Source organism: Pongo pygmaeus, chromosome 15 (genome assembly GCF_028885625.2).
Source record: "Pongo pygmaeus isolate AG05252 chromosome 15, NHGRI_mPonPyg2-v2.0_pri, whole genome shotgun sequence".
Classification (NCBI taxonomy): domain Eukaryota; kingdom Metazoa; phylum Chordata; class Mammalia; order Primates; family Hominidae; genus Pongo; species Pongo pygmaeus.
The window spans coordinates 50,693,953-50,718,073 of NC_072388.2; the positions used below are offsets into that span (position 1 = coordinate 50,693,953).

At 43.0% G+C, this 24,121-nt stretch overlaps 1 protein-coding gene across 1 annotated transcript in view; it reads right to left on the minus strand.

The window, feature by feature from the left end:
• The window catches only part of NID2 (nidogen 2), a 70,615-nt gene that overhangs the window by 44,726 nt on the left and 1,768 nt on the right, over window positions 1-24,121 (minus strand). The window contains exons 2-5 of the mRNA XM_054447696.2: window positions 23,673-23,978; window positions 16,550-16,782; window positions 10,456-10,757; window positions 10,015-10,374 (exon numbers count right to left, since the gene is read on the minus strand). Coding sequence (XP_054303671.1) covers window positions 10,015-10,374; window positions 10,456-10,757; window positions 16,550-16,782; window positions 23,673-23,978 — 1,201 coding nt within the window. The remainder of the gene's footprint in view (window positions 1-10,014; window positions 10,375-10,455; window positions 10,758-16,549; window positions 16,783-23,672; window positions 23,979-24,121) is intronic.

The following is a 24,121-nucleotide window of genomic DNA, read 5'->3' on the forward strand; positions in this document are numbered from 1 at the left end:
TAGCAGACAGCTTGGGCCCCACTCGCAGATGTTCCAAGAATTAAGGAGGACTAGGATAACCTCAGTGCTCTGGCAGCTGCTTCTTCCATTTCCTACTTATTCTGCCCATTAAAAGAAGAGGGCCATCTGTGCTGCAAAGAAATGGGGAAACTGGAGCAAATGCCATAGTTCATAAAGGAAATAGCCAAGGGGGTAGGGTGTGGCGGGGGTTGTTGATGGACAGGAGGGTGCTTTCTCCAGGGCACTAGGGAATATGCCAATCCCAAGCATGGCCACCAGGAGGCCAAGTGGCTGCACACACCTCTGCCTCCACATCCCCAGGAGGTGGAGTTGGCTGGAGACTCTAGGAGCATGCTGTTGAGCAAGGATGGCATGGAATTCTAGTGTGAGACACTGATGCTGGCATGAAGGAGGACACCCACCCTACTCTTAGGAAAAACCAAGTGGTAGTTGTGTTCCAGGTCTATCTGGAAAGGAGTAGATGGGAGAGGAGGAAGAAATCCAAAGATCAGTCTTTACCCAGTATTCCCAGGGAGAACAGAAAGCAAAGGAACCAATGAGACATAGCATTATAGGTAACAATGTCACCAGGATAAAGACCTCCATCAGCAAATAAAAATATAACAAAGTTAACACTTAAATAGCGCTTAACATATACAAGCTTTACGTTTAACAACTTTTTGTTTGTTTTTGAGACGGAGTCTCGCTCTGTCGCCCAGGCTGGAGTGCAGTGGCGCGATCTCAGCTCACTGCAAGCTCTGCCTCCCGAGTTCACGCCATTCTCCTGCCTCAGCCTCCCGAGTAGCTGGGACTACAGGCGCCCGCCACCACGCCCGGCTAATTTTCTGTGTTTTTTTAGTAGAGACGGGGTTTCACCATGTTAGCCAGGATGGTCTTGATCTCCTGACCTCGTGATCCACCCGCCTCAGCCTCCCAAAGTGCTGGGATTACAGGCATGAGCCACCCCACCCGGCCAACGACTCTTAATTTGCACAACAACCCTAGGTAGCAGGGACTTTTTTTGTTGCTGTTGTTGAGACAGGGTTTTGCTCTGTCACTCAAGCTGGAGAGCAGTGGGGCAATCTCGGCTCACTGCAAGCTCAACTTCTCAGGCTCAAGTGACTTCCTCCTATTTCAGCCTTTTGAGTAGCCGCAGCCGCAGCCACAAGCATGCATCACACCTGCCTGCTTTATTTTTTGGTAGGGTGGGTTGGGGGAGAGGGGGTCTCCCTGCATTGCCCAGGCTGGTCTGGGTCTTGAACTCCTGGGCTCAAGTGATCTTCCCACCTAGGCCTCCCAAAATGCTGGGATTAAAGGTATGAGCCACCGTTCTGGCCAGGGACAATTTTTTAACCTCTGTTTGCAGATAAAGCTGAGGCACAGTAGACTAAAGCACCTGAAGTCGCACAGGCAGTGAGTGGCAAAGGTAGGATCTGAACCGAGGACATCTAGCTCGAGAATCTTAACTGCTACTCTCCACGACCCCTTCAGTGGGACCCAAGTACGGAGATCATGAGCACTAGATTAGGGATGATCACGTGTCCGGGGTTCATCAGCACAGACTTCAAGTATAATTCGAGTCATACTTTATAAACTGGGTTTAATGGTAGAAGCAAGCAGGGAAGATTATCTAGATGAATATTACAGCATGTTGAAAAACAGCACAGGTAAGAAATGAGAGGAGCAGCAGCGGCATTAACTTTTGGACAGTACTGGAGCGCTGCCTGCAGATCCTTGGGAAAGCAGCAAGCTGAGGGTTGGCAGGACAGACAGTGTAGGTTCAAGTGGAAAATCTGATTAGAACATAGTAGGAATGAAGTTATGACTCAAGATTTAGTATAAGGCCTTGATGACTTGGCTAAGAAATTCCAGTTTGATAAAAATAGAAAATTAGGCATGACTCAACTTTATTTAAACAAGAAAGTGACAAGCTTAACTTAAACAGAAAAGTGATATAAAACTCAAGGCAGGAAAAAAAAAAAAAAAAAAACCCAGGATAGATCATGATAAAATGGATGGCTGTGAAGAAAACTGTATCACTGTCTATTAGTTTAAGAAAGGGAAAAAAACATTTGGAGTAAAAAGAAATGAATGTAACTTGGATGTGTCAAAATCTCAGGTTTCTCCAGCTCAGAAATTCACAACTAAGTGTAAGGAAGCAGCTACTGGAGGGACGCACACACTCACGAGTGTGCTCATGGCTTAAGGGCCATCAGGACTTTCTCCCAGAGCTCAAGGAATGAGGGGCTGCAGAAAGCGCCAAGCTCTAGGACTCAACCTCAGCCCTCCCTCAGGGGCTTTGTGGAAACTGTGCAAACTGTGTCTTTCAGCTTCCTCATCTCTAAAATAAGTAGAACACCTCTTCCTCACCCTGCATTGCCAGAAGTCACATTTCTTCTTAATGTACTTCTGAACACCAAGTAAAAAGGCAATCTGCTACAGGTCCAAAGAACAGCCATTTGGCTGGGCACAGTGGCTCACACCTGTAATCCCAGCACTTTGGGAGGCCGAGGCAGGTGGATCACGAGGTCAGGAGATTGAGACCATCCTGGCTAACACGGCGAAACCCCATCTCTACTAAAAATACAAAAAATTAGCCAGGCGTGGTGGTGGTCACCTGTAGTCCCAGCTACTTAGGAGGCTGAGGCAGGAGAATGGCATGAATCTGGCAGGCGGAGCTTGCAGTGAGCCAAGATCGCGTCACTGCACTCCAGCCTGGGTGACAGAGAGAGACTCCAACTCAAAAAAAAAAAAAAAAGCAACCATTTTCAGAATATTCAGATAAAAATCAATCCAAACTCTACACGCTGTTCTGCCCACAAATTAAGGAAATAACAGGCTCAGATTGTATCTTATTTCAGTTATTTTGTGAAGCCTTATTCTGCAACCCAGTTCTTATTCTAAGGTTGAATTATGAAACAAGGAGAGAGAAGATGGAGGAGACACAGTATAGATATGGAGAGTTAAACTAGGTGGAGTCATAGCTTTTATCTAAGTAAAAAGAGGCAGGGCGATGCAGCCAGCAACTTACAAGTGCAACTGTGCAAAGGTTTATAAATAGATTGGAAGCTGTACTACATTTTTCTATTATAAAAAAAGAAATTATAACAATCAGCAGGCTCCCATGAAAGGCTATTATGAGATTTAAACTATAATTACAATGGGTTAACTAGTTACTGTTAAGCTAACCTGGGAGTCTTTTTAAACAGTTTTGTGGAATATTGTATTTTTAGGATGGTACTTACTGAGCCAAGAACATACACCCTCTTCCAGCTTCATAACCAGCCACATGACGGAAAGAAGATGGATCAGCCCCTAATCCGGGGGAAGGCAAGTCTCCATTATAATCCCTCTTCCACGCCTGCCTTCATACCCAAGTGCACACACAGGTTTGCACACTTACCATTTACAATGGCAGCTTGTTAGGTGAAAGGTAAATGCTTCTTACAATTTTTGTTCATTCATTCACTAATTCAACAAATATTTACTGAGCATTCACTATAGACCTGGCCCTAGTCTAGAAACTGGGGACATGGCAGGGAGCAAACGACAAACATTCACATCCTGAAGCTTACATTCTCCCCAGCAGCAGTCAATAAACAAGTAAATTACTTAGTGGGGTGGATGTGTAAGAACTGTGCAAAGAAATACAGCAGAGAAAGACAAGAGGGTGGGAGGGGGCAGGCGTACATGGCTCTTTTTAACAGCGTGGTCAGGGAAGACCTCAGGAGAAGGTGACTGAGCAGAGGCCAGGAGGAGGTGAGGGAGTGAACCCCACAGATGAGGGCAGGCACGGTGCTGTGTCAGGCAGGAGGGGTGTGTGGGCATGTGGGAGGGATGGTGAGAGAAGAGGTGGCCTGGGTCATTCATGCAGGGTCTCAGAGATCACAGGAAGGATTTGAGCTTTCATCTGAGTGAGATGGGAAGCACTAGAGGGTTTTGAGCAGAAGAGTAACATGCTCCGACTACAGTAAATCAGACAGGAGCTGGTCCCTTGGTGGTAAGAAGTGCTGGTACAGGGGATAAGAAGGGCCCAGGTCTGGGATATTCCGAAGGTGGAACCGAGAGGGTTTGCTGGTGGATTGGATGTGGGATGATGTTCAGTCCTGATGTGGGAAACCAAAAGGGTGGAGCTGCCAGTTACTGAGATAGGGAGACTGAGGAGGAGCAGGTTTGTGGGGTTCAGTTCTGACAACAGCATGAGGTGTCAAGGAAATTTACCAAGGGGTGAATAACAACTTACACCCTCAGCACAGCACCATGCAGTCCTTCACACGGAGAGCTGCATTTCTCCCGGTGGATTCCAAAGACCACTGCATCAGGATCACCTGAGGTTTCTGTTAAAAATGCAAATTCTGAGGGTCCACCTTAGACCTACCAATTCCACGCTCTGGGTGCATCCTAGCAATCTACACTTTAGCCACCCGGCAAGTGATTCTCACACCAATTGGTGTTGATAGAAGGCTTGGGATACTCACAAGCCTTGGATTTCTGAGCTAGGTGTTGCTCATCAATGTCGTTAACAAATTTAATCTGACCAATTAGCAGCTCCTGGGTGGGTAGAATGTTAGGAAATACTCTCGTGCTCATTCCTGGCCATCTGAGAAGCCGAGCTCAGTGCTTACGGCCCACTTGGGCATCATCCACAAGAATACAATGTGAAGATTCTTTAGTGAAGGTAATACAGACGCACAGCAGCCAGATAGCCCTTCCCTGAAGAAGGGGGAGACCTGGATATAGAACGGTGCTGAGCCCACGTGCAGCTATTTATCCAGGGAGAGAAAAGCCAGACCTCTGGCCAACGTGACTGCTCAAATTTCTATGGGAATTGCAGTGAAACTCAAAGAGGCTGAACTTCTTAAAGGCTGGGAATTAAGATCTGGATCCCAGCTAGATGAGATGTGTAATGAACACATTCGAGGAAAAGTGGCACTTTTTCTTTTCGGTGGTCATTTGCATGTCCCTTCCTATCACGGCTTTGAGTGTATTTTCGTGCACTTCTTCCTATTCTAGTAAGAAGATGTTATCTCCATTTTATAAATGAGAAAATTGAGGCCTACAGAGATTAAACAATCTTCTGGCTCTAAATCCCATCAAATTGAGGGGGCATCAGAATCACTGAAGTGCAGAGGAATATGGCAGGGTCAGACAAGAGGGTGAGAGAGGGCAGGCGCACTTGGCTCTTTTAAACAGTATAGTCAGGGAAGACCTCGGGAGAAGGAGACATTTGGGCAGAGGTCTGGAGGAGTTGAAGGAGTGAGCTGGCTTAAAAATGCAGTTTCTGGTTCAGAAGGTAGAGGAGGGGCTTGGAAATCAGTGTTTTTAACCAGGTTCCCAGCTGAGTGAGAGGAAGGTGGATGAGCGCCCACACTTGAGAAATAGTTTCTAGTCCATGGCCTCCTCTGGGACCCACACTCTGCCGGGAAGCTCCTGCCATGGAGAGTCAGACCACAAAGAGGTCTGCTGGCACCTCAGGGCACAGCACGAGGGTGGAGGCTGGCCACGTTTGAATCAGCTCATTTTGTCATGGATTTGTTAACTGAGGTTTGATAGTTGCTAAAGGATTCTTAACATGAAGTCTTTTTAAATCTCACTTTTGTTTCCGTTTAATTTTTTTGTTTGTTTGTATTTAACTTTTCTCATGTCCTTAATAGAAAGAAAAATGGGGTGGGGATACATCAGAGGAAAGAAAGAAATGCCCTGCCAAAGGACTTGAGACTTGTCCTAACTAGGAGTTCGTAACAAAAATGGAAAATTCTCCTCTGCACTTGTTCTGAGCCATCTTTCAATCTTCATTTTCGCGGAAACACTTAAGCACTTGTCTGCAGCCCTTGGCCGGCCTGCCCTTCTTCACAGAGGGCCCTGGCCCAGCCACAGAGGAGGTTCCATGGTGTGGACCGGGTTCACTGGGCCAACACAGAGGGACACAGGAGGCTTCGTGTACAGGGCTGCCTCAGGACAGCTGGAGCAACTATTAACAATTTTTACTGCTACCTCAAAAAAAAAAAAAAAAAAAAAAAGAATGGGCATTTTCACTGCAGGACAAATTCTTCTAAGTTTTTCCATCTCTCAGAATGACAGACTAGTTAGAAAAACCATATCCAACTTTATAATAAACAGTGGAATGCTTTTTCATCCAGTTTTCATGTTTGTTTAATTTTGATGTATGTGTGTGGCATGTAATGATGCTGGTGGCAGTGATCAGGACCCTGGGGATGGCCTTTTACAATGGCTGGCATGACACTAACAGGCTCTCTCCACTTCTGGTGAAGGGAGAGGGGCCCTACCGGGGAATCTCCTCATATAGGTGTCTTCACAGGTATGGGGGGGTGGGGGCTCCTGGTCACAGACCCTCTGCAACCTGGAGGTGCACCCAGGGGATGGTCTTTGGCACCTGGAGGGTTGCACTGGCAGCAGAACCTGCTTGAATTCTTCTCAGGGTGGAAGTCGAGCTTGCAACACACTCCTGCAGCCTTTCACAAGGCCAAAAGTGGAGTGGGACTACATGAGGTTTCTGAAAGCCAGGTGTCCTTCCTCCTAACTTATCATGCAGATTGAGATTAAATTAAGCTGCATATAGCACTGCCTCAGCAGGCTTAAGAATAACTAAGACCCCTATCGGTAAACTTCATTCCTTTCTACTCACAACACAGGCAGTCCCATGGTCCCAGGCAGCTGAAGCCCTCACTGGCAACTCTCTCACCCCACTGCCTTAATCAACCTTTGTCTCTGTCTCTCTCCCTCCCTTCCTCCCTCCTCATTCCCACCTCTGCACCTCCGCTCTTGTCACTTCTCTGTTCATAATGTTTTCACACATTCTCCCTCTCAGACTCTGACCCCAGGCCTGGCTCAAGCCCCTTCTTCCTCACAAAGACTTCCCCAACAGCAGTGACACTCCTGGACAGTGCCTTTGACTCTGTGTCACCCTACAGCTTTCTCTAATTTCTTCATGACTTTGTGGCAGTCTTTGCCCTTGCTAGACAAGTCGCTAAGTATTTCCAAGCTCAGTTTCCATCTCAAATGGGAAGGATGATAGTACCAACCCTACAGGACAACTTTTTTTTTCAGACAATATTTCTCTCTGTTGCTCAGGCTATGCAGTGGTACAATCATGGCTCACTGTAGCCTGGAACTCTTGGGCTCAAGTGATCCTCCCACCTCAGCCTCCTGAGTAGCTAGGACCACAGGTGAGCACCACCACACCTGGCTAATTTTTAAAATTGTTTATAGAGACAAGGTCTCCCTATGTTGCCCAGGCTGGTCTCGAACTCCCCACAGGGCAATTCTGAGGACTAACCGTGATAATGCAATCTAATGCCAAGTTCTCACTTTAGAGCAGCAGGCTGCACTTAGCAAATGCCAGCCAAAACTTCCACTAGCACCGAGTCAGAGACAGGTACATGGCAGGTGCTTGGGTAACTTTTTGGCTTGGCAACAAAACTACCAGAGCTCCCTGGAAACAAGACTCCTCAAAGAAAGCCTGCTTGCACATCCATCTACTACTGTTCTGTGGCCTAGGAAGACAGAGCTCCAGTGTGGCTGGGACATTCCTGCCTGGTGTAGATATGATCTGAAAATCTAAATTTCTGAACAAAAAGAAAGGTCTGTAAAATGAGTCCCTAAGGGGAAAAAAATGCAAAAAGGAGTGATATTTTCTGGGCCTTTAACTAAATCTTGATTTCTTGGTTTAGCAAGATGACTACCCTGAAGCTTCAAAGGGAAACTAAAATGTATTGGGCAGGGTGCTTCCCAAGCTCAATTTCAGTTCTCGCAAGTACATGATGAGGTCTTCATTAATTCTGTTTTACAGCTGAGGAGAGCCAAGGGTCAAACAGACTATACGTCATGCCCCAAACCACATGGCAGAGCTGGGAGTCAAGGTCAAGTCCACCCAGCACCAAAACCATGTGCTTTCTATTCCATCAGCAGAAAAAGCCAGGCAGATGCCACATGTCTGGGTACTTAGTACCAGGCAATGTTCTATGTCTCTGCCACTCCCACCCTACAGCTTCCCAGAGGAGGCCCACACTTACCAGATAGACCTCTGAGCCTCCAATGTTTTATGTGAAAGAAACGGTCACCGCACCACCTCAAAAGTATTTAACAATTGCATGCTCCTATACTTCACACATCCCCCTAAATTCTTTTAAAACAAAAACTGGATTTTTTTTGTCTAAGTTTCAAAAACTTCTAGATTTCTTCCCCCAAAATGTGTATTAACCAGCTTTTTCACAGGTGTTTTTTGCCATTACCAAGATGTCTATAGTAGACTGCATCCAGCAGCTGATGAATATCATAGTTCACGCCCCACAAGGGTTATAGCTGTGCCTCTGTTCTACTCTATGGCTGGTTCCTGAAGCCTCCTGCACTTTACTCCAGTGATCTCGAGCTCTCAGAGTCCCAAGCAGGGTGTGCAGTCCCTTCTTAACCCTTTAATACATGACTCCATAGATCTGCTTTTTAATATTCCCACGCTCTTCCCAGGGAAGGAAATCACAACCCACAAATGAGAAGGCCATTCAGGAATGCATCTTTACCTCAAATCCCTTTGTGAAAATCTTTGATACTTGGCCTTAAAATGTATTTAGAGGAAACTCATACTGCAAATTCTGGAGATTCTCAGAAGGATCTGAAGGTTCTAAAGACTTCCAATAAAATTTATATCTTCAACTTCATGGAAACGTGGTCCCTTAGGCACAAATTAATGCGACACTCTTTAATAAGCACATTCTTCATTCTCTACCCATCCTCCACCCCATTCCCACTGTTTTAAATCTTCTAAAATTAGTAACAGCAGCCACTATTTATTAAGAACCAGTGAGTGCAGACACGAAGCCAAGAACTTCACATACGCTGTCTCATTGAATCTTCCCAAGTAATTCCTGAGAACAGAGGCTTATGGGTTACATAAGTTACTTCAGGTCACCCAGCAAGCTTGGCAGCCAGGATTCAAACTCGAAGCCGACACCAATGTACTCCCTCGAATCCTTACACAATGCCATATTAGTCAGAAAATATTTTCTTCCCTCCTGAAATTAGTACCTCTCCATGCAATATCCTGCAGATAATACCAGAGCAGAACCCAGAAGGCCCTCTCTGCTAGGTCAGCCATGTTTCTGCCACAACAGTGACAGGAAACAGAAAAGGTGGAAAAACATGGAGATTCAGAACAAAGCAGTCACCTCTGACCTCTTTCTTCCTATCAGAGGTCCGATGAGCAGTCCCTGGAACAAACAATCTGGAGTCAGTTTCCCATTCACATCTTTCCATGCCTGATGGGGAAGAAACAGCTGGCATGACAAGTCTCAACGAGGACTAGAAGACTGACATAGGCCCCGTGTCTGTGATAATTAACCACCGCCTGCTTCCGGCATCTCCCTCCTCGCCTCTCGGTCCGATCAGTGAGTCCTGAAATGAGGACAAGGCTCCAGGGAGGTTCATGCCACAGCTGCATAGCCATGAACCAGAAATGACAACAGACACAGGTGTTTAGTCATTTTCTTTCCCTGTGTCTTCTCCTCTCCCACACATCACAAGCATATCTCCCCAACCAAGGGAAGCGCTAGGCTTGTCCCACAACAGAGTATGAATCTGGCATGTTCACCTGAGCCAGCACAACTCACCATTTTAAAAAGCACAAACCCGTCCATCGCTGGAATGTGTATGAAGCCGCAAAATGTTTTACCTTTGCTGAACTTTCAAACTGAAATAGTTCATTACACTTGAGAGCGTAGCTGGCGTAACAAACCCAGTTTTCCGCCACTCACTTCATGAGGCCCATATTTTTAAAAAAACATTATTAATGATCAAGAGATTCCAAACAGAATCTGCCTGCCAAGATTTATTTGGCAAAGGAAATTTACTCTATCTCTTGAAACACATGGATTAAAAATTAGATCCAATCTTCTTTTTGCTAAACTTTTCACCTACCCACTTAAGAGAAAAATCACAACTCTATGCAAAACCAGCATGGTTAAGATGAAACCTCAGCACCCAGTTTTCTAATGCACTCACCCTCGGTGTTGGAACCTATGTTGTCTTCCAGTCCCACCTCATACGTCCCTTGACTTAGGGGTGTAGTGTGACCTGAAGCAGGGTAATTTCGAAGAACAATTTCTTCTTCAGGATGAGCTGGGGGAACATCCATTTCCGAAGGCACTGGTCCTCCATCTGGGTAGGGCTGGATGCTTCCGTTTTCGGGATAAGGTGGTGGGGTTTCCCAGGAAGGAGCCAGTGAATCTCTGTCTACCTCTGGTGGAGCTGGGCTTCTGGTCCCTCTCTCGTCCCAGGGCTCAACTTGGCCTTTTAAATTTGGGCCTTCTACCTCTCCCAAAGATGTTCCTTCTTTGGTGTGAGGATCCAAGGTGGAAGATTCTGTTTCAGGATAGAATGGCCAATAAGTAGGTGTTGGATGCAAGGGGAAGGACAGATCAGAATCTGGAGGGGAGATCCTACCCTCTAAAGGCTTTGTATCCACTTTGGACTGGAAGGAAACATCAATGCTGCTGTGGCCATTCAATGCCTCCTCTAGTTCACCCGGAAGGTATTCAGCTTCCTCCTCATTCACATCGTAGTAATCCAAATTGTCCTCATTATAGTCACTTTCCAGGGCTGTAGCATGGCTGAAGGAACGTCCCAGGGGAACAGAAGAGTGGGCAGCGGAAAGGTCTCCAACTGCAGCTGGCCTGACATTGTCCAACAGGGAAGTGCTGCCGATATGGAAAGCCCACACTCCAGGGATCCCCAGGTTGCTTAGTCTAAATAAAAAGGAAACAGTCATTGTAACAAATGTAACAAAAGTGTCCATTCACCCACCTTCCTAGAAGGCGAACAACTTATTTTAAAACAGAAAGACAGCTGGGCATGGTGGCTCACACTTATAATCCCAGCACTTTGCAAGGCCAAAGCAGGAGGATGACTTAAGCCCAGGAGATTGAGACCAGTCTAGGCAACATAGTGAGACCCTGCCTCTACAAAACACTTTTCTAAAAAAAATTAGCCAGGTGCCACACACCTGTGTGGGTGCCACACACCTGTGCTTCCAGCTACTCAGTAGGCTGAGGCAGGAGGGTCACTTGAGCCCAGCAGTTCCAGGTTACAGTGGGCTTTGGTTGCAACCACTGCACCCCAGCCTGTGTGGAAGAGTGAGACCCTGTCTCAAAAAAACAAAAAACCTGAAAGGCTATTAAAATCAGGTTCAGTTTTCACTGGTATGTAAAACCAAATAAAAGCAGACTTACATGGTAACTAAAGGGATCATACTGGACTTTTGATGTGAACTACCTTTTATTTAACATTATGTTTCAAAGCTGTATGCCACAGAACCAGATCATCAAATTATCAATCTGCTCCACAATCCAAATGGTTTATCTAAAATCTGGCTATTTGAAAATAAACAAGGAATGTAGGAATGTTTCATCCTTCCTCTACTTGTCTGGAAACATAACACATTTAAAAAATATATGCTTAAAACTCTACCAAATACTGACATCCAAATGACTACTACATACTTTCAGGAGTTGGTGATGCCCCTTTCCTGTGCCAAGTGTTTCACATTCTTCAATACAATCTGCAAGTTAGAGGTGATCATATTCAATTTTATAGAGGAGAAAATAGGCTTTAAAAGGCTAACTAATCTTCTGAAGGTCACATAACAAACAATTGGATCCGAATTCAGTTAACACCAAAGCCCATGCTCTACACACCCATGCTCTACACATCTATGTTATATTATGACAGAAAACCATACCACACACTGCAGTCAATAAGCATCTGAATTATCATTACTCTACAGAATATTAAAGACATTTCATTGTTTATTCACTTGAACTGATCAATTCCCTAATCCACAAAGAATGGTGAGTCAATGTAAAAAAATTCAAATAAATACAAATGCCAAAACCTAAAAAATTTGTTTTTGCACTGAAAAAGTTAAGGAGCAAATAACAAAGTAGCTTAGAGGTCTTTTAAAGACTTCTGGAAACAGCTCTCTCGTTTTCTCCATGAGAAAAGAACATGAACTCCATTGAGTTTCCAAATATCCCAATAACCCATTATTTTAGAGTCGATGATATACCCTAAAGAGAACAACTACGTATGATTTCTAAAAATATGGGAAAACTTGAGTGAACAAGAGTCTGGCTAGGTTGAATATGCCAGTTTGTATGCTCCTCAGATATTTGTACAAAACACTATGCTCACATTCTCCCAAGCAATGGAATTTCCTCAAAAGTCAGTCAATGAGGAATAAGAGTCAATGCCTAATAAGATAATAAAAACTTCACTGAATTGTATAAGAACAAAAGATCTTCCTTCATGTGGGTGGGTACTCATCATGTTCATGTGGATTTCTATAGTAACAATATTTTTCAGTACAATTTGAAAATGTCTTTCTCTTGTGTGTGTGTTTGTGTGTGTGTATGCGTGTACGTATATGTATATGCTGTGGTTACTGTTGTGGTAAATTTAGGGAAAGAAGCATAGAAAGAAAAACTGATTTTGTGTGCAATATGCTATACATACTTGTTAAGTTCATAAGAATTAATGTTGGTGTTTATTGGCAAGCAAATAAGAGAAAATCCTGAAGTTCTGAGGATATTGAGTTTATTATCACATTAGAGGTGGTGCAACTATGAAATTTCTTCTTGAAGTTAGAAACAGAAACTATAAAATCTTCAAACAGTGGAAAAATACAGATTATGGCCAATAAAAGCTAAATAAAATAACCTTCTAATGATATATAAATCACTATCCTGGGTTTTGTCATTATGCATAATGGAAAAGTAACCAATTTGAGTTTATTTTAAAATCCAAGGTCATTTGGAAAGCTTAGTAATAGAAAGAACTTAATTTATTTCTAGAAAGGAAAATTGGGTTACAAAATGGGATGACAATGCCTTCCTCCCTGGGTTGTTAGGAGAATTAAGTGAGAAAATCACATTAAAATGCCTCGCACTGACCAGGTACGGTGGTTCATGCCTGAAATCCCAGCACTTTGGGAAATCAAAGTGGGCGGATCACCTGAGGTTAGGAGTTCAAGACCAGCCTGGCCAACATGGTGAAACCCCATCTCTACTAGAAATACAAAAAACATAGCCAGATGTGATGGTGTGTGCCTGTAATCCCAGCTACTCGGGAGGCTAAGGCAGAAGAAAAGCTTGAACCCAGGAGGCAGAGGTTGCAGTGAACCAAGGTCATGCCACTGCACTCCAGCCTAGATGACAGAATGAGACTCCATCTCAAAAAAATAAATAAAATGCCTATCACTGGCCCTAAACATCATAAATACTTATTAACTACTGTCTTGTCTTCCAGAAGATAGAAAAGTATGATTTCAAAATATACACGTGTGAATTCATATTTAAATTTGCAGAGGAAGAGTATGACAAACATTATGAACTATATAATTTATGACCTTTGAGCTCACAGTTGTGAGACAAATTTGAGGAAGAAAACAATTGACTAGGAAAATAACTTTACTCTTAATTACTTATTTATTTAGAGGTAGGGTCTCCCTCTGTCACCCAGGCTGGAGCATAGTGGTGTGATCATGGCTCACTGTAGCCTCAACCCCCTGGGCTCAAGTGATCCTCCCACTTCAGCCTCCCAAGTAGCTGGGTCTACGGGTGCACACCACCATGCCCAGCTAATTTTTTAAATTTTTAGTAGAGATTAGGTCTCGCTATGTTGCCCAGGCTGGCCTTGAATGCCTGAGCTCAAGCAATCCTCCCACCTTGGCCTCCCAAAGCGCTGGGATTAGAACCACCTTGCCCAGCCTAACTTTACCCTTGAGAGATGCATACTAAGGCATTTAGCAATGAACTGGCATGATGTTTGTGACTTACTTTAAAACATTTAAACAGGCTGGGTGTGGTGGCTTACACCCGTAATCCCTGCACTTTGGGAGGCTGAGGCAGGTGGATCACCTGAGGTCAGGAGTTTTAGACCAGCCTGGCCAACATGATGAAACCCAGTCTCTACTAAAAATACAAAAATTAGCCGGGTGTGGTGGTGGGCACCTGTAATCCCAGCTACTGGGAGGCTGAGGCAGGAGAATTGCTTGAACCCAGGGGGCGGAGGTTGCAATGAGCACAAGATCACACCACTACACTCCAGCCTGGGTGACAAGAGCGAAACTCCATCTCAAAAAAAAAAAAAGAAAAAAAATGTAAACAAACAAAAAAATGAATATGGCAAAATGTTTACAATGTATAAATCTAGGTGATGGGCATTTGGGTGTTCATTTAGTTATTCTCTCCACTTTTCTGTATATTTTTGAAAATTTAAATAATGAAAAGTAAAACAGAAGATTATATTGAAGGACATTTCTATAAATTTGATGTACAGAAGTTCTTCCTAAGAATAACACCAAGATCCAAAATCAGAAAGGAAAAGACCAGTAACTTTGACAATCTGAAATGTACAACTTCTAAATCATATACCCTTTCTCAGCAATTCCACTTTTAAGAATTTATTTTAGGGAGAAATGAGAATGCGAGCAATGTTTATTATGCTGTTTACTGCAATGATATTTATAACAAGAAAAATCAGAAATACATGAAATGTTCATTAATAAGCTGTCTTTATACACATATGACATAACGTTTTGTAGCTTTAAAATGGTGGTATAGACAGACGTCTGACTAAAAGACCCCTATACGAAGTGATTAATGTGAAAACACCACTTATATACCAAAAGAACCATTTTGGTTTTAAAAGTTTTGTATATACCTAAATTCCAGAAGGACCATTAACACTTGTTATCACTTGAAGTAGTGATCATGGGTAACTTTTACTTTTATTTCACATTATTCTACATTGCTTGTACTTTATTATTTGTATTAAGCATGGATTACACTAAAGAAAAATATGTGAGTCATTTGGCCCCATATCTTACTCTGCTTTCGCCAAGCAATTCAGAGATTTCTGGGAAGTATCAAAGATAAAAATGAGGGAAGGCATGAAAGGGGGTAAGTGGAAATGCTGTCTGTGTGTTTGTGTGTCACACGTGACTGTGGGTGTTAGTTCTAAGAGACCTTTATGGCTCTGCTCAGGGAACACAACTGCTTTTTCCCACAGGTCTTTTGGCCCCACTGTCTCCTGTCTCCTGTGTAGATGCCAGCACTTACTCAGGGCTCTGTAATTGTTGATCTATTTGTCTATCAACCCTAATAGGGTACAAGCTGTGATGTGCAGGACCAGTGTCTTAGAAATCTTTGTATTCCATGTGCTTGGCCATTGTGACCTCTCTGTAATACTAAATCTATGGAATAATAAATCTATGAGCTCCCAAGTAGAAGAGGAGGGTGGAACCAGAGGAGGGAGAGTAAGAAACTGAGTTTGCTCCAGAGTCCAGACTAAGCGGCAGCCTAGATGGAGCCCTAAAGATGCCCAATGTGGATCATAAGGATGGGAAAGGAAACAAGGACTCAGCATAAGATAAAATAAGTAGTTCAGTGCTCGAGACTTGATTTTGGATTTTGGCTTTGCCACTTAACTTTGAGATCATAGGCAATTTATTTAACTTCCCTAAGCTCCTCTGTAAAATTGGGAAAATAGTAGTACTAACCTACAATTCTTGTGAGTTTTAATTAAGATAACATCTGGAAAGTGTTTAGCATGATGCTTGGCAAATAGTAAGTTTTCAATAAATGTCAGCTCTGAGTAAGCAAACCTGGCTATAGTGGTCTCTTTCTGGTAGCCGAGCAGAGTAGATGGCATGCTAAAAGTGTAAAGTGTTTCTACACCTACCCAGGATTGATTTAATGAAGCCAAGAAGCAGTTAAAGGAGGCCAGGAAGTGACCAATGTATTCTGTCTGGCTTCTGTATTCAGGAAACAAACAAAAGCAAGGGCACCCCTACCCCCCCTCACACGTCCCCCATAAAACCCTGAAGTCAATAAATATCCTACTGGCACTATCTGTACTGGCAAAATGCAGAAGAGCTTATTCTTGCACTAGCTAAGTAAGCCCTCCGAATCATTCATTCATTCATCCATCTATTTATTAAATGCCCATTATGAGCAGATACTGATGAGTCTAAGGAATGGGTTCAATTCACTTTAGGTAATGAAGCCAGAGAGACATCCTCAGACTTCTGGAAATCTATAAATCTTAGTTATTTTTCCTGCAAATTACATTACTCAATTTAATGATTAACAGTATCTGTCCAAAAGACTAAATCACAATGTTTCCTCCTGTGAAATGATTAATCTGGAAAACCTCAAATTGGACAGTTTATGACTGGATATTTTTATGTGGTTCCAAGAGCAATGTTTTTCATAGCAAGCCTCAGTGGCTCTACAAACATACACACATACTGTTCTGTTTCCAGTATCTATACCCAATAGAGCAGGCAAAATAAAGGACCTTTTATGTTTTGGTGAACTTGATCCTTCCAGGGTTTAATCTAGTTACTTGGTTTTGACTTGATGCCTTACTGAGAAGCCACCAATATATTATTTAATGGTCCTATGGTCACTTGTGTTCAGGTACTTCCTAAAAGTCCTTATATTCAAATAGGAAAGGGCTTCAGCTCAATGTTACTTACTGATAGAGATTTTTCACAGACTGTTCAGTGCTAGTCAAGCTGAAATATGGTCCTTCTGACTTCAGATCATCAGCCTCCCCTCGGCAGAAGCCCACCCGAGCTGGAAGCTGAAGCTGGACATTGTAAGACTCTTTGGGGCGGGTTCCAAGGAACTGCAGGCCGTTGGCAGGATAAAGAAAGAGGGCGTAGCTATCAGACCCGTCAGATGCCAAAACTGCCTGGAAAGTGTTCAGCTGTGAGGAAAAAAAAGAGAGAGAGAGAGAAACATCCTGTAAAAAACAAAAGAAGAAAGAAACAGAATGCAAGCAAAGCATCATAAAGTGCAAAGAATTTTCCCCTTTTTCAGGATTCCTCCAAATTGTTTTTAAACATAACGTTGTTTAAAATTTCCTCTTCAAGTTAACAATATAATTTCATAAGCAATATTATTTATTATTGCAAATACCATTTGTCAATTTAGATTAATAGTTGAAATACGCATTGGTAAAACACAGGTTAAAAAATATATACTTTGTAAGGTTTCAAACTTCTCTCATCTAAACTCTTTCAGAGCTAAGAGCAATCAGCAAAATTAACTTGTCCATCCTGCAGTCACTGCCCTAGTTTATAACCCTAGGCACTCAGCATCTCTCATTTGCATCATTCATTCATTCATTCATCCATTTATTAAATGACCACTATGGGCAGGCACTGTGTTAGGCACTAGTTGGTCAAAAGGCCTCCTTACTGTCTCACAGCCTCACTCTCTTTCCTCTTCCATCTACCCTTTCATATGAGCATCAGGGTTATCCTCATTTCACAGATGAGAAAAAGACACAGGGGCTAACAGGTCTTCCTCAGGTCAGGTGGCAAGTATGTGGTGGTGGGCCAGCCAGCTCTAGAGCCCACACCCTAGGACACCCTAACCCCTCCTCAACATGCCATTCAAGGTGAGTTGTAACCTGGCTGCATACGTCCCTCCCAGGCTCAGTTCCACTGCATCTTTGTCAGACTATTTAATAGTCCCCATTTGTACCATGTCCTTGGATGCTTCTACACTTTGTTCGTGGTTCCCTGTGCCTAGAAAGCCTCCTAACCTTCAAATGCTGCCACTCAGAGGTGTTTGTGATTCCCTATAGAATAATTTCTGTTCTCTGAACCTCTGTAACACCTTTATGGGCATCTCTAGTGAGCATTCACCTCATTATGCTTGGTTAGTTGTTTATATGTTTGTAAACACCATTCATGTATTCATTCATACACTAATTCAAACAGCCAAGTGTCTACTTAAGCACCAGACGTTATGCTTGATGCTGAGGATGTGAAGGAGCAAAAGACAGACTTTGCCCAGGAGAGTCTCACAGTGTAGGACTGGGAAACAGCCATGGCTGGAATGGTAGGACAGTCACTGGAGAAGGTGGTAGAGGCCACAGAGCTGGGGTGTGTGTCCAGGACCTCAGGGTGGAGGTTGGGAGGTGTCACAGAGGCAGCCAGTGAATGTTATAAACACTGCAGGAGCCAACACAGACCAGAGAGGGACCAAGAGCCTGAATCAGCTGCCAATTCAACACCCAGGTCCTTATAGGATCACTCCTTAACATTTTGTTTACCCTCATATTTTCAACAAGATGAGATTTTTGCCTTTACCTTCATTCAGCGACCGCTCCTCCTAAAGATCTGTTAACAGTGCTTGATTCTCAACAAGCTGTTATGTTTAGGCCTCTGAAACTGTCTCTCTCTCACTAAATCACACTACTTTTACAATTTAGTAAGGAACTCGGAAGGTATTTTTAAAACACAATTTACTTCATAAATAATGTGACTCTTAGAAATATTATTTACTGGTAAGTATCATTACCTCTCCATTCTGCTTGACAAACTCGGGCACAGAGAAGAACATCACATTTCACTGAAGGAAACAGCAAGGAAGGAATGGGCTCTTCCCTTTGTTCTAAGTCTACTCCCACAGTTGTTCTAGCTCTTTTCTAATGTTAATTTTTCCTTTCAATGTTTAATTTCAAAGTAGGGTTTTGAGGTTTTGCTAAAACCTCAAATTTAGCAAACCTCAAAGGTTTGCTAAAACCTTTATCCTTAAAGAAATGTAGATGTAACACACTTTTCAAGGGAAAATAAAATACAATCAGCAGTTCTTTTAGTTCTCTAACCCAGAAAAAACAACATCTTGCTTTGCTTCTTTCATTCATTCAATTCACAAAGTAACAGGTGCCTAGTTTATTTGTTATTGTTCCAGTTGTTGATTGTTCATCAGCAAAGCTTGACTTTTCCAAAAACAAAAAGCAAGAAACATTTTTAGAGCTTCTCAATGCTAGGAAGCCACAACTACTGCCAAATATAAACAAAGGCTGTTCTGCCTCATGTCTATCCATAAGATAGTCTACATAATCAACTAATGTGGACTCAATAACTTCAGAGTTGTACATTAGTCAGAATAAAGAAAAATCAACTAGGGAAAGGAAAGTACTAGAGGAAGGAGAAAAAACCCCATTTCAAAAAGCTAAGCTTTCAAAGCTCCTGGCATTGATCTGCCATAATAAATGTGAGATAGGAGAGAATCCTGGTTCTAAATTTAGAGAAATTCCATAAGATAAGGAGGTTGTAGAGACTGTGAAGAATTGAAGGGGATGGGGAAGGGGGGAAGAGAGTAGTAAACAGAGCTGTGAAGAGGAGAGTCTGACTTTTTGCTGTGAACTCTGGGCATTTAGCACTTTATTTTATTCATGCATTCCGCCAACCAGCCAACAAATTCATTTCAATTAAAATTTATTCAACATCTTCTATATACTGTCCTTGAGATGAGCACTCATTATGGGTAGGCAAGTATTTAATTTCTTTGTCTCCACCAAAATAGGCAAATATCAGAAGAAGGAAACAACTTCCTTTTAAGTAGAATTTATGATCCCAAAGTACACGCCAAAAGAGTTTGGCTGTTTAAAAGCCACCCACACACTAAATGATCACTTGTAAAGTTCTCAGTCAGTTCTACAAAATTCTACATCTAATTGCTAAAGAGCCCACTTCATGAAGTCTTGAAGGGCTTCCCCTCTCAAAAAACTCCTTGACTGGCTTCCAAACAGGAAAGGTCCTCACATTCCTAGATACAAGCCTTTGCAAGAGCCGCACAGGCTCTGTCTCCAAAGAGAAGCCCTCAGATGGGCTGCCAAATCCGACAAACGAGTCACTGGTTCCCAGCTCCCCCAGGATCCCAGAGAGGAGAGAGGGGCCTCCACGGGGAGAGGAGCAGCACAGAGAGGATCAGGGTGAGTGGCTGCAGGCCCTGTTATCAGAAAGAGAGAAAAGCCAGAGCCCTCTGCAGAAACCAGAGCCTGACTCTCCCTCCCAGGTATAGGACATCCCAATCAATGTTGAAGTGACACTCATCAGAGCCAGGCTGATGCATGCAACATACATCCCTCTAAGAGTTTCTAATTTTTGCAATTCATTTAATTAACTGCAGCTATCTGGCCAAAAATCAGAATAGTGACATCCTTTTCTTCAAGGGGCTTGCCTATAGAGGCTTATCAAAATGAAAATGAAAATGAAGAATTAGGGTGACTCTTATAGGGGTCACAAAGTTCTCTTTGTCATCTTCCTCAGGACCACATGTCCTCTAGAGCCGTAGGATCATTGGGTCTGGCCTCCAGTGTTTGCTGTGAACACTAACCTCCATTCCTTAGTGTAGTTCTTCATCTCCCACTGCCTGTAGGACACTGTCACATGCAGGACTGTCCCCCATTTATTTTACTGCACTAAATCCTACAGATCCTGCCAAAAATTCAAAGACAAATGCTGAGTGCTATCACATCCCTAATACTATATCCTTCCTGATACTCTTCAGCAAAACGTCAGCATTTCTAATTTCCATATATGGTTCAGCATTAACCAATTTCCATATATGTCTCTATTCTCTTCATCTTCATAGTGATATCTCAGACTCAGGCTGAACCCTCTTGGATAGGCTGTAGACCACCCCTCTTCTAAACCTTGTCTCCAGAAGTCAAAAAGCTACAATCAAGTCCTACTTTTACCTCTCATTTTCTCTGTGAAATCCAACCACCTCCATCAATGACTATCAACCTTTGAACCAAGTCAACATGTCTCAGTCCCCACCCACATGGAGGCCTCCATTGGGCAACAAAAATATTTGAAATTGGGTAATTTACAAAGAAAAGGAATTTATTTCTTACAATTATGGAGGCTGAGAAGTCCAAAGTTGAGAGGTCACATCTGGTGAGGGCCTTCTGGCTAGTGGTGACTGCAGAGTGCCAGGTTACTTACAGTATCACATGGCAACAAAGCTGAGTGTGCTAATGTGCTAGCTCAGGTCTCAATTCCTCTTCTTATAAAGCAACCAGTCCCACTCCATGATAATCCAGTAATCCATGAATGAATAAATTAATCCATTCATGAGGGCAGAGCCCTCATGACCCAGTCACCTTTCAAAGGCCCCACGTCTCAATACTGTCACATTGAGGATTAAGTTTCAACATGATTTTCAGAGGGGACAAATATTCAACCATAGCGGGCAACCTTCCACTCATCTGTCTTATGTTACTGCCTGTGACTCCTTCATCCATTTCTCTGGCCCCTTTGCTAATAGGTTGCTCTCTCAACCTTCTCCCGGGTCATGTTCTAGCCCAGAACAATCTCTCTTGCTACCTCATTCTCAATATCCATTCTTTTTAGCCCTTTCAACCTGACTTAAATTCCAGATAAACAAAACATTCCCCACACTACAGAGATCTATATAACTTGGCTGTCTCTAACCCCATCCCTAAAATGACAAAAACAAAACACTCCTCTTTCCCCACAAAAAGCACAGCTAAACATTAGTCCTCTACGTCTCCCATTAATAAGTATTTCAAAGGTCTACACCATAACTTTTTTGCTCTGTGAACTACCTATGAGGGTTCAAGAAATCTCAGATTAACTGAATTGACAAACACTATTTGTTCACATTTTTTTTCAGATACAATTACACCTTGACATTCCTGCAATATCAGGTGCAACATCTGGTCACACCCGACAGGAATATCCATGGAGAAAAAGGGCACCAACTGCAATTGTTTTTAATGGCAAAGACGCCATTGCTTTGAATCTTCCAGTTTCCAGTAACTTTGCAATATCAAGTTAGTAAGTCAAAATTTAAGAACACCATATAGAACTCAGTCCTTCAAGCAAATTAGATTACTGTTTGCCAAAGTCTATCTCCAAAGAACTATTAAAACAAGAACTCAAGTCCCAGAGCTCTTTAAAATATTGGAAGAACCTTCAATGTGGGTAATGGAAAGAACATCCCCTATCCAAACAGAATCCTCCTTTCTTAATGAAACATTCTGAAGCCAACTAGCACACGGTAATGTCTGCAGGTGGATTTTAATTAGAAAAGTAAAAGAGAGATGGAATTTACAAATCTCTTCTACCCTAAACCTCCCCCACCCCAGAAAAGGACCAGACAAAAGTTTTAATTCCAAAAACCTTGCATTTAAAGAGTCCTTATGCAACATAGAGAGTAACAGGATGGTTACCAGAGGCTGGGAAGGGCAGTAGGGGTCAGGGGAAGTTGGAGACAGTTAACGGGTACCAAAAAAAAAAAAAAAATAGAAGGAATGAATAAGACCTACCATTTGATAGCACAACAGGGTAACTATAACCTGTGATAACAGGTTATTATAGTCAATAATAACTTAATTGTACATTTTTAAATAACTAAGAGTGTAATTAGATTGTGTGTAGTACAAAGGATAAATGCTTAGGGGGATGGATACCCCATTCTCCAAGATGTGATTATTACATATTGCATGCCTGTATCAAAGCATCCCATGTACCCCAAAAATATATACACCTACTATGTACCCTCAAAAATTAAAAAATAAAGAGTCCTCATACAAAAGATATATGTCACAGCATCCTTACAAGATAGAGATCAGCGACATGGGCAAGCAACCTCACCTCTTACAGGGGGCATGTACCCTCCTTCTATAGTGAAGAAGCATTTCTGTAAGTTAAAATTGAGATGAATTATATGGTTTCAGCCCTTAGAGTATGGCATTTTAGATTCAGATCTAATTCCATAGAAGGAAGCCCTTACTTTCTTCAGGAATGAGGCAGTTCACCGTTTACCAAGCCACCCTGGCCCCACTCATATCCATTTGGAGGACTTCAAATGTTGATGACAAGACTAAAGACCAGGAGCCTGGGTTTTTTTACTTTCTGCAGGTAGAGACTGTAAAGCACATTGACAGCAGACTCCTATAAACTAAGAAACATGTGAACTGGTACCTGGAAGGAAATTAGGCAGAAGTTATCAAGAACTTTACCAAAAGTGCATCCTCTCTGACCTACCAGTTGCACTTCCTGGAATGTCAACTAAGAACATGTGCAAAGATTTAGCTTTTTAAAAAGTGATTCACGCTATTATTTATAATAATGAAAAACCAGAAAAAGCCTTAATGGCCCAATACTGGTTGAGTATACTGTGGTAAACCCACTGTATTATACAGGATAATAGCAGGATACAGTAGTATGCATCATTCTAAATGATGTAGAAATACATTTATTGACATTGAAACATATTTACAATACACTATTCTGTGAAAAAAGCAAGTTATAAAACAGTATGTGCAGTGTAAACTCATCATTGTTAATAGACAGCAATAAAGATATGCAGAAGAAAAAACTCTGAAAATGTACGCAGAAAAATGTTTATCAGTGGTGGGAAAATAAGTGGTTGTTTTCTGTTTTAAAATTATCTGTATTTTCTGATTTTTCCCCTTCAATGAACATATAATTAGAAATACTTGTATACTTAGAGATGGTTCTAAAAATAAGCAACCAAACAGTAAATTGCCTTATGTTCAAAGGGGCTCCCACATCTGCACTCCCGCTCTCATATCTGGTAGGCATTTTTTTCCTCAATGGAGTGACCACCTGCCAGGGCCTCAGAAGATGCCTAGAGACAATATCTTTCCTCACTTCCAAGCCACTCCAGCCCTGCTGCCTCCAACGTCAGGTTCAGCGCAAGAGTTGGCTCAGAAACAACTCCGAGCCAGTCCCTGGGTTGCTGCCCCAGAATTCAAGCCCATCCTTCAATTTCCTCAGCAGTCAAATATCCCTGGTCACTTACCTCTCCCGAGGGCAGCGCCCCGCGCTTGACCTCCTCGTAAGCGCCCACCTGCTTCCAGGTGGCCAGGAAGGCGTGGGTGGGGGTAAAGCGCGCAGAGCGCGGGAAGCCAGCGCGCACATAGCGGGCGGCCAGGCCCAGCACTGCGGGGGAAGTGTCCTCTCGGTACAGGACTCGGCCTCTGCCGTGGCTCGTGTCGATGTCGGCCAGAAAAGGGGCGATGGCAGGGAAGTCGGTGGGGAAATCATAGTCCACATACTGTGTTTCCCTGGGGAAGTCCTGAGTGGAGATGATGCCGTTGGTGCCCACCTGGGAGAGGAGAGGGACAAAAAGGTGACGGTCGCTCAAGCCCAAGGACGCTACCCTTTCGCGCAGGGAGGGAAGGGAACTGACTTAGGCAAAAAGCCTCTCCTTCCGCACCGGCTAGGGAGTCTGGATTCAGGGAAACAAGC